Below are 11,697 nucleotides of genomic sequence, written 5' to 3' on the forward strand. Positions count from 1 at the left end.
TTAACCAAATCTTTTACTCACCCAACAAAAAAAATACAAATTGGAAATTTACAGACTACAGCTAAATATGTTCTATTGGTATTAATTGATTAGTCTCAATATACATCACATGGGACATTACACAGACATCAGAGAATAGAAAGTTAAATAGAAAGATGAATAGAAAGATGAATAGAAAGTTAAATAAAAAGATGTATAGAAAGACAAACAATAAAGAGGAATAGAAAGATAAATAATAAGATGAATATAAAGATGAATAGAAAATTGAATAGAAAGATGAACAGAAAGATGAATAGAAATATTAACAGGGATATATCTGAAATAAATAATTCAACCTACCTATCTGAAAGGAATAATTCAACCAACCTATCTGAAAGAGATAATTCAATCTACCTATCTGAAAGAAATAATTCTACCTACCTATCTGAAAGGAATAATTCAACCTACCTATCTAAAAGGAATCATTCAACCTACCTATCTGAAAGAAATAAATCAACCTACCTATCCGAAAGAGATAATTCAACCTACCTATCTGAAAGGGATAATTCAACCTACCTATATGAAAGAAATAATTCAACCTACCTATCTGAAAGAAATAATTCAACCAACCTATCTCAAAGGGATAATTCAACCTACCTATATGAAAGAAATAATTCAACCTACCTATATGAAAGAAATAATTCAACCTACCTATCTGAAAGAAATAATTCAACCAAGCTATCTGAAAGGAATAATTCAACCTACCTATATGAAAGAAATAATTCAACCTACCTATCTGAAAGGAATAATTTAATCTACCTATCTGAAAGGAATAAATCAACCTACCTATCTGAAAGGACTAAATCAACCTACCTATCTGAAAGGATTAAATCAACCTACCTATCTGAAAGGAATAAATCAACCTACCTATCTGAAAGGAATAAATCAACCTACATATCTGAAAGGAATAAATCTGAAAGGATTAAATCAACCTACCTATCTGAAAGGAATAAATCAACCTACCTATCTGAAAGGAATAAATCAACCTACCTATCTGAAAGGAATAAATCAACCTACCTATCTGAAAGGGATCCAAAAATGACACCTCCGACCATAACTCCGCAGAAATATGTAGTTGTGAGGAGAGGAGAAAGAAAACCTCTGGGGAAAAAAATCTTTACTTTTTTATATTTAATATTTTTTTTATGCGAGTTTGAGACAAAAAAATGTTCAACAAATATTTTTTTTTTCTAATAAAAAACTTTCTTTCTGAAATAATTATTTTTTTCCTTGAGCAAACTAGTTCCCACTCTGCTGTAATCGTCCATTCATTCTTATTCTCAAACTCAAACTCATATCCATCCTAGATAGATAAATAGATAGATAAATAGATAGATAGATAGATAGATAGATTGATAGATAGATAGATTGATAGATACCTGGCATTCTGTAGTTCCAGCGCTGCGGTTAGAAGGATCTATGTACATAGCACAGCTGTCAAATTTTGATTCATTCCCGTACACTGGTATGTACAGTTCCTTGTACACATTGTCCGGCACCTGTACAGTGTACAGTACAGAAAAGTGTACATCATCAAATAAAATTAGATATTTGTTAAAAAAGGCTAAACTAAAAAAAATTAGAAAATAATAATTTTCTGAAGAATATTCTCAAAGTAAACACAAAATTTATCTTTAATGTGTCTCTATAAAAATAAGAAACACATATTAATTGAATGACGAGAGAAATATTTCAAAGGTGTGGCAAATGAAATGCAAAAATGGGTTTGATAAATTCCGGCTGCATCTATCTAAAATACTTGTCTGAGTGGGTAAGATAAATAAATAAATAAATTCGTCATGCAAACGGCTGAACTGATTGAGCCTAGATTTTTAGTGGCAATTTACTTGACAAGAACCCATTGAAGATGTATAGATGGTTAAATTTAAAAATGTGGACATATTAATTTTGAAAATGCACCAATGAATTTAAAGAGGAAAATCCACCAACAAAATTTTTTTGTTGTATATCCATAACAAATGACAACTTTAAGAGCAACAGTTTAGAGCTAAAATTGTTATTTAAAAATAGGGATGAAAAGCGCCATTATATATATATTTATATATATATGTTTAAAATGTTATAAGAAGATTGTTGCGTTTCAACTGATTCTCTGTTTGTCTACCTGTACAGGGTTACCCACAAAGGATGAAACTGTAAAGAAGACCTTAAACTTTTAAAATATGACGATCTCAAGGTTAAATTGAGACTTCTGCTCTGAATTTAGTCTTGAACAGTGATATTTGATTTCTATTAGTTGATTTCTATTGGTTGATTTCTATTGGTTGATTTCTATTAGTAGATTTCTATTGGTTGATTTCTATTGGTTGATTTCTATTGGTTGATTTTTATTGGTTGAAACAGTTTTTTTTACCTTGCAGTAATGTTGTGAAGGTGCTGTGTAAAAGGCCATTAAAAGATGGTTTATAACAACAGGTATATAATTTGTTGATAGTAACAGCATAATAACAATCTAAATATACAGATATAGTATAGAATAACAGCAGTATATAAAGTAACACCAAAATAACAATCTAAATATATAGATATAGTATAGAATAACACCAGTATATATATAGTAACAGCATAATAACAATCTAAATATATGGATATAGTATAGAATAACACCAGTATATATAGTAACAGCATAATAACAATCTAAATATATAGATATAGGATAGAATAACACCAGTATACATAGTAACACCAAAATAACAATCTAAATATATAGGTATAGTATAGAATAACACCAGTATATATAGTAACAGCATAATAACAATCTAAATATATAGATATAGGATAGAATAACACCAGTATACATAGTAACACCAAAATAACAATCTAAATATATAGATATAGGATAGAATAACTGCAATATGTATATATAGTAACACCATAATTACAATCTTTAATTTGATATTAATTCACCCAAACGGAAAATGGGAACACGAGAGCTCAGTATGAACTGCATATTAATAGATAAAAAAGTACTACATTAATAATTGATATCCTATGTTCTGTGTAAAAGTACAAAACCTTTCTTAATTATTTGTTTGGGGGGTTTTAGGAGACATTCTTATGTCATTTTAGTTTCGGGGCCTTTGTTTTCTTTTCTTTTACCTGGTATCGGCCTGGGTTTCCTAGCTTGCAGATAAATCCATCAATGCTTGGAGGGGTGGAGGGAGGGGGCGGAGCAGGAGGGGGTAGAGAGGGGGGGGGGGGAGGGGAGGCTCTCTGAACCATAATGAGAGCTCATATCTGATTCAGTGTTGAGTAAACAAACTGTAAAATTTGTTTATTTCTCGGCCAGCTGTTGTACTTGCTGTACATCAACGTTCTTAATCGCCATTTTTATTTGTCCACTGTACACTGTACACCGCACTAGACTATATTTTTGAATGGTTGTCACTGAACACTATACAGATTTGCATATATTGTACATCGATCATCCTTAAATGCTCTGTAAAGAGGTTTTCTATCATGATGTGTACAAGTTAAGATGTGTACTGTAGTACAAGTTAGAATGTACTCAAGCTACCCCATTTATACTTATTGCAAGGCACATCTCCAACTCGGTAGAAGTTGACACATTATCTGAAAAATATAGAACAAATATGAGAATTATATTGATAAAAATTGGAAAAACAGCTAAATACAATGTTTTTATGTTTACTTTTCTTTAAATCAACCATATATATATTGTATGAGAGTAATAAAGTATTTCCGCATAAATTATGTATTTTCAATCTCTGACAGATTTGTGTGCTGCCTCTGAAAAATCAAAGAATTTTACTGTTTAAAAATCATTAAATCCGAAGATACAAGGGTAAATATCAATGTTTTTCCAAACTTTTTTTCTCCAATCGTATTTAAATTCATAACATAAAGATAAAAACATAAAGATTGTATAGTCAGTAAATAACAGAATTGAATAGTTAGCAACAATAATGACTCTTGTTTGAATTATGGGTTGTCTGTCTACAGTAATTGACAGTAATTTGTTTAAACCTCAGGGGGAAACAGTTTTACAAGATCACACAGGCTAAAACATGACAGAGAAAGTATTTAATGGATTTATTAATCATGTTTCCAATGAATTTCAAAATTTTTAAAAATGACAGAGGTTTAAGTGCACCAATTATAGAATAATTGTTATCTATATATTAAAAGTAGCCTCTGTTTTTGTCTGTTTTTGTCTGTTTGATCATAAACCCCTTGCCCGGTTTGCCTCAACTTATATGTCCTTATCATGGTTTAAAGTTTTAAACTGACTTTTACACGGAAAACTTAGTTTCTAGGTTAAGTTGTATTCCTAAGGACGCTAGTCATAAATAATCTACCATTAAGGCCTATAAAAAAAACAGGTTTGTGTTTTTATTTTCAAAATGTTCTCCGGGCTTAAAAATGCAATATATCAGTTTTGACATTTTTGAAAACGTTAAGTTCGTTATCCAATAGTTTAGTAATGAAAACGATAGTTTTGATTGATCCTTTTGAAAAAAAAACGACGTATATAGGATATTTTAATGAAAAATTAAAATTTTAATCTGCAAACCTCGCTTTTAATGAGAAAATATGTTTGAATAAAATTTAAACAAAATCAATCGTTTTTTTTTCAAAAATATAGTTTTGTACTTTCGTTTTTCGTTTTCAAAAGCTTAAATCTAACAATTTGTTAGTTTTAACAATTTGTTTTTCAAATCAAAAATCCATGCTGATTTTGCACAAATTCACTGAGGTTATTGTACACACAGTGTTGAGTACAAAATTATGCGTACAATTGAAAATGTTCACAATTACTTGCATAAAAACACAGTGCACAAACTTCCTCCTAGAAAGGATTGTTCGACCCTGTTATAAAGAGTTCAGAATCAGACTAAATTTTTGAGTTTAACTCTGAGCGTTGAACAAACAACAAGCATGTCTCTATCTGGATCTTTCAAGTAAGAATACTTTTTGTACACTTTAATCTGAACTGATTCATTGCTCAGAGCCTTGTCTACTTTTCTATTTGAATCTTTCGCTAAAATAACTTTAACTAACTTTGTTATAGGTTTTACAGCTGTGACAATCTTAAAGGAGAGTTTCAAGCCTTCTTCAACAATGCACTCTCTGAAGATGATCTTGCTGCCCTGATGTCTACTGACAACTGTATCAGCGTAATTATGTCTGAAACTGATAATGGATACAGAGCATGTGTTAAGTTCAGCAAGAAACCAGAACTTGATTACTCTCTGGAGGAGGAGTTTGGGAAGGAAACTGTTTTACCTGCAGAACTTGGAGGTGGAAAAAGCATTACTACTAAGACTGGAAATGTGTTTGTAAGTAAGATAACTTACCCAGATGTAGTGTACACCCATGAGTCAACTTTGTCAAGCTTTGGTATGTCTAACAAGATTACATCTTCCCGAGATGGATACATTTCCACCAGTGTTTGGGAGAGAGTTAAGGTCTCTTTCTGTGGGTTCTTTGTTATGGAAAGCCATGTAGATGCTGACAAGTTTATGGTTGCTGATGCTAAGATTAGCAAAGCTGAGGCAGAAACCATGATGTCTTATGCAGCATTGAAAGTAACTGAGAAGAACGGAATGTACGAAATGATCGATTATCTAGGAAATGGAAAAGAACAGAAAGTCAGCTTTCAGCTCGGTGTTGAGTTTCAAGATGATTACATGGGATTCCCTGCCACCCATCTTTTCACAAGCAACTCCCCTGCAGAGTTGATCTGTACTAGCAAGGAAAAGAATGGCAATATGTCTGTTTGGAAAGGGTCTGCCACCTCTGAACAATTTGTCTGGAGTGTGGAGAGCGCTTCCCATGGAGTAAAGTGTAGTATTACATACAAGCGATGTGGAGATGTAGAAGGAACCTGGAAGCTTGTGACACATTCAAATTATGACAATTTCCTGCGTGGTTGCGGTCTTGACGAATCCATGGTCCAGGGTCTTGTTGACGAGCGTAGTTCTTTCAGCTTTCATCATGTTGGTAAAGGGGTCTATTTGGATTCTACAACTTCCAAAGTTTTTCCAATGGAGCCGAAGCACACCAAGCCCGGGGAGGAGAGTTCATTTCAAGTGGGAGGAATGAATATGTGTGAGTTGTACAATTTTACCAGGGATGGAATGATTGGTACGGTTAAAATTGGATCCAACATCATGACCTACAAGTGGGTGGCAGGGAGGGAACTGGGTCATGTTGAACAAGAAGTTGTAGGAAAGCCCTTTACTAAATGTACAATGATTTATGCCAGAGCATAAATCCTTCCTGTGTACTGTATCAGTACATTATATATATCCACATAAAGGGAATATGCTTGTAATCAATTTATAAAGCCATTAATGTTTACTAAACAAACAAAAATTTAATTTGCATTCATTTTGAAGAATTTTTAATAATATGCATGTATGTATATTTTCACATACTTATATCTAAGTCACTAAATAAAGAGTTATCTTTTGGTTTTGAGAGAAAAATCATCATCCAATATACTGTTTGTATTATTCAAGAAAAGATGTAGATATTGAATAAGGAATTAAGTGGATTGAAAACTCGTCCATGATAGTTGAAATAACAAGTCTGACTAGTATCAGTTTGACAAAAAAAGTTTGCTCCACAAGTCTCAGTATCTATATCATTATCAATTATCATTATCTATATAAACGGCTGGACCGATTGGGATGATTTTTTTGTGGACATTCATGGGTGGCCAGGAGTCTTATTGGCTAAAAAAAATCAAAAACTTTTTTTCTCACAAATTTTTTTTTCAAAATTTTATTTTGCCACGGGCAACGCCTTGCTCTTCATCTAGTTTGCAATGTATCTATAATAATATCATATCTTTAGTAAATTTCTAATTATTTGAAAATTTTAAACAAAATATTTATTAAATTTTCTATAACTCAATTTTTGTGGCAACGAATTACAAGAAGAAATTTTTAATAAAAATGAAAAATAAAAAATAAAGAAATGGAGTAGAATTAACATTAAAGCTGATTTTATAAAGTTGATATTTTTTAAACGCTTAAAGGAACTGTAAACGTAAAAACATGTAACCCCAATGCACAGATGACAATGCCTGATTCACAATGGTACCCTTGAAATGTTGATTTAATAAAAAATGTGGAGGACATTGTTGTTGTTTTTAGCTTGAAAAGTGTTTATTTTTAATAATTTCTGTATGATTCCCTGTAGAAGAAATACGCAAGTCACTTCTGTAGAGAAACCACAAATTAGAATATTAAGATAAATCATCCTTCTTTTAAAAACCTCTCCCTGTTAATACAGATGCCGCCGTAGTTGTATAAAACTGGTGTGTAAGTTTCTGTCCCCCCAACCTTGCCTGTTCGAATGGTAGATGTGAGACCCCTAAATCCTTGAACAACTATCAAGTTATAGATCAAACAATCCTTACAGGGAACTATATTACTCACATAATTTTAATTATTTAAAGACTAAAAATTGTTATTTATCGTTAACTTCAAGATTTATTTTATAACATAGAGAATATATATCCCTGGTAAGCTGAGCTGTTTATGGTTAAACCATTTATTAATGAATTAAGTTTATCGTGACTTATTTACCGGTCCCTTAAGGGTATAATGTACAATGTACATACTGTACGTGTAAATTGTACGTCATACACTGTGCAATTCATGCAGTATCTATATATATTAAGTAGTTGTCTCTGTTTGTCCGATCATAACTTAGCAACACCTTGCAGACGGATTTTTTCTAATTTTACTGAGGAACTCGTTAGAACGAATGTTCTTAATAGGGTTTACAATGTCTAAGTTGAGTGGGTTGAATACTTTAGAGAAAGTTTAGTTTCATGCTATGCTATTATATTATTAAACTATTAAATATCGATATATTAAATCAATTTTAACTATTATTTATATATCGATATATTAAATCAATTAACTATCATTTATATATGGATATATTAAATCAATTAACTATTATTTATATATCGATATATTAAATCAATTAACTATTATTTATGTATCGATATATTAAATCAATTAACTATTATTTATGTATCGATATATTAAATCAATTAACTATCATTTATATATCGATATATTAAGTCAATTAACTATTATATATCGACATATTAAATCAATTAACTATCGATGAAATACTAACAAACAAACAAAAAATATTTTCGGTTATTAAGAACACATTTGATATATTTTTTCTTATTCACAAATAAATTCCCCATTATAAACACAGGAATTAAGTGACGAATTATAAATCGTCGGTGGGTAGTACAGGGTGTCCCACGAAACATGACAATTGGTGAATAGTTTTGAATGTCTTCTTCAATATGCTGTATTGTATATTTAAGACTTTTTGTTAACCAAATCTTTTACTCAAATATATTTTACGTTGAAATTAGTTTTACTTTGAGATGACACCCATACAATATTTTTTATTATTATCTTTCGTATCAAACAACTTAACAAATTATGGAAGAAAACATTTTAAACCATTCACCAAACATTATAATAATAATTTTTATGAAGAATAATTTTAAGTTTTTTATTTCATCCCCTGATTTTGAATACATTTTCGATATTTTCTTTAAAAGTTGCATGAGTATAAATCCTAGAATTATTTGTTTTTATATTTTAGAAATAGTTTTAATATAATTTAATTGTTTTGTTCTTTTTTCTATTCGGGATGAGGACAGGGCCAAGAATTTAAATAAGGAAGTGTAGGAGGGGGGGGGGGAGGTATGTTTTAAGCCACCCTGAACCCGTCCCAGTGTATCCAATATACATATATGTATACAGTTGAAAGGATAGGTCACGAAGCTGTTTAAAATAGCGTCTTCACGAGGAATATCTAGAATATGCAGATATATACAGTGTATATAAGGATGGGAGTATCTAGAATATACAGATATATACAGTGTATATAGGGATGGGAATATCTAGAATATACAGATATACATTCTAGTTTTTTTTTCACTTTTATAAAGGTTCAGAAACTGAGAGGTTTTATAGAATTGACTGCTTTATTTCAATTTGCTTTTAATACTTTATGCAAAATTTTACTTTAGCATAAGATACAGGGTTGCCATCAAAGGATGAGACTGAAATGACGACCTAAACTAATCAAGTCTTATAAAGGTATATCAATGATTTAGCAAAGCTAGAAACAAGTGTTTATCACTGCATCTGCACTCTGCAGGGTTCGAAGAATCTAAATAAAAAGTCTTCTCTGTACAGTCTTCTCTGAAGTCTCAGCCAACTATTAGAGAAGACAAATTTGAAACATATTAAGCATCTCCGATTCTTCGTAAAAAAAAACTTTAAAAAATATAAATGTTAAAAAACGAAGAAAAAAACCCGACGCCCATCTTTTAAGATACAACAAACTGCAGTATACGAAACAAGCATCTATAATTGAAAACCTCCGCACACTGATTTACATGTCTGGGTTTCAAGTTGTCAGGGATCCTTGACTTTCGAACCCGATAAATGTTTATTTTTCAATGCAGGTTTCCCCAAAAAGAATGAATTTGAGACAAGTGGTTGCACAAATTTTAATCTTGTTTCTTTTAAATATTGATAATTGAAAAAAATTCGTTTTCTTTATAAAATAAGAAATGGAAGTTTCGTTACGATATACGATGCATTTTAGTGAAATCAGGACATATCAAACTTAGGATAGTTTGCGTGGTTTGCTTTTTAAAATTTCTTTTTACATCTTAAACTTGGTAAAATAAAATGTGTAAATTACAGGTATTTTTAAAGAACGCATTTTAACATAAAATTAACTACTTTTGTTTTGGGCTTATCAGTTAAGTTTCCTCCCACAGAAAAGTTCAAAGAAGGTGTCTCCAGAACTTTCCCTGGTATATTAATAATTGAAGGACTGCATGCATTATTTGCAATCATTCAAAACAAAACGTTTTATAAAAAATTAGGTTTATATGGACTGTAGAAACTTAGGCGGGGCGTCGATACATGGAGATTGGTTAGTTGGTTAATTGGCTAGCTTGTTCATTGGTTAGTTGATTTATTGGTTGTTGGTTCATTGGTTAGTTGATTTATTGGTTAGTTGGTTCATTGGTTAGTTGGTTCATTGGTAAGTTGGTCAATTGATTAGTTGGTTCAGTGGTTAATTGGTTCATTGGTTATTTGGTTCATTGGTTAGTTGGTTCATTGGTTAATTGGTTCATTGGTTAGTTGGTTCATTGGTTAGTTGGTTCATTGGTTAATTGGTTCATTGGTTAGTTGGTTAATTGATTAGTTGGTTCATTGGTTAATTGGTTTATTGGTTAATTGGTTTATTGGTTAATTGGTTCATTAGTTAGTTGGTTCATTGGTTAGTTGGTTCATTGGTTAGTTGGTTCATTGGTTAGATGGTTCATTGGTTAATTGGTTTATTGGTTAGTTGGTTCATTGGTTAATTTGTTCATTGGTTTTCATGTGTTAATTGTTNTTGGTTAGTTGGTTCATTGGTTAATTGGTTCATTGGTTAGTTGGTTTATAGGTTAATTGGTTCATAGGTTAGTTGGTTTGTTTATTAAGCTCCTCAACTCTGACACCCCTAGGCTTAGTCCTGCGCTATATGATTCACCAAAACCATACTGCAGTCTTTTAATTATTATACAGGGAAATTTTCATCTTTCTAGATATCAGAGAGAAAGGTCTGACACCTTCTTTAATTAGAAATGTTTCTTTTTTTCTTCTTAAATTTGGTTAATTTAGGTTAATTAGGAAAACTTTTATATCATCTCCTGTCTATGGTATCTATCCTGTCTGTATGATAATGAAGGGGTGTGGCAGATTAGAGGGCGGGGCAGAATATATTTGATTATTCATGATCATGGGGCAGGGGGTATACAATACATTATGATAAAAGAGTTGTGGTGGACCCCCCCCCCCACTCCCTCCTCTATTCAAAACTTGTCTCGTTACAACGATTTTGGTTTTTATTTAAAATGAAATGAAACCAAATCACCAAAAACTCACTGCCTTTTTTATTAACTTTTTTTGTTTATAAAAGAAAAATATTTTATAAACGTTATGAAAAAGATTTTGGTAAGTCTATTTATTTTTGTTAACTTTTTATTTAATTGAATTTTATGCAAATTAATAAAATACTCATGATTCAGAAACTTACCAGATAAAGAAATTTTATCAGAAGTAAATACTTAAAAGATACATAACGACGATGGCTGCCTCTTTCCTGTTCAAATTTGGGAGCAAAATATTTGAAATTGAAATTTGGGAGCAAAATATTTTTCTAATTTTTTTTCTTGAAAAAATCCCAATGCTTGAATTTTACGCATCTACAGTTGTCAAAATTTCAAAAGAATTATTCCTGGACATTGCACTTTGCACAAAAGAAAATAAATGATGAAATGCAATGCTTGGTTTGGTTTTGAACAATATATACTAGCACTACGTGATTGTCACGGTTTTATACAAAAACTACAGGATTAGGATTTTACAGAGGGTTCCAAAAAACAAGGTATTAGGATATTACAGGGGGTTCCAAAAAACATGGAATTAGAATGTCTACAGGGGGTTCCCAGGAACATGGAATTAGGATGTATACAGGGGGTTCCAATAAACATGGAATTAGGATGTATACAGGGGGTTCCAAGAAACATGGAATTAGGATGTATACAGGGGGTTCCAA

General features: G+C 31.2%; 2 protein-coding genes across 2 annotated transcripts in view; one reads left to right on the plus strand and one right to left on the minus strand.

The window, feature by feature from the left end:
• LOC111698709 (solute carrier family 22 member 8) overlaps positions 1 to 3,388 on the minus strand; it is a 4,721-nt gene extending 1,333 nt beyond the window's left edge. The window contains exons 1-6 of the mRNA XM_023469117.1: positions 3,359 to 3,388; positions 3,160 to 3,273; positions 2,414 to 2,512; positions 1,419 to 1,538; positions 1,269 to 1,342; positions 1,057 to 1,140 (exon numbers count right to left, since the gene is read on the minus strand). Of these exons, the coding sequence (XP_023324885.1) occupies positions 1,057 to 1,140; positions 1,269 to 1,342; positions 1,419 to 1,538; positions 2,414 to 2,512; positions 3,160 to 3,273; positions 3,359 to 3,388 (521 nt within the window). The remainder of the gene's footprint in view (positions 1 to 1,056; positions 1,141 to 1,268; positions 1,343 to 1,418; positions 1,539 to 2,413; positions 2,513 to 3,159; positions 3,274 to 3,358) is intronic.
• A 1,480-nt stretch (positions 3,389 to 4,868) lies between these two features.
• Positions 4,869 to 6,501, plus strand: LOC111698701 (uncharacterized). Its single transcript, XM_023469108.1, has 2 exons — positions 4,869 to 4,982; positions 5,093 to 6,501. Exons 1-2 carry the CDS (start codon positions 4,960 to 4,962, stop codon positions 6,294 to 6,296), a joined length of 1,227 nt encoding a protein of 408 aa, XP_023324876.1. The 5' UTR covers positions 4,869 to 4,959; the 3' UTR covers positions 6,297 to 6,501.
• Positions 6,502 to 11,697: the final 5,196 nt, after the last annotated feature.

This window comes from Eurytemora carolleeae, unplaced genomic scaffold (assembly GCF_000591075.1).
Source record: "Eurytemora carolleeae unplaced genomic scaffold, Eaff_2.0 scaffold258, whole genome shotgun sequence".
Lineage (NCBI taxonomy): Eukaryota > Metazoa > Arthropoda > Copepoda > Calanoida > Temoridae > Eurytemora > Eurytemora carolleeae.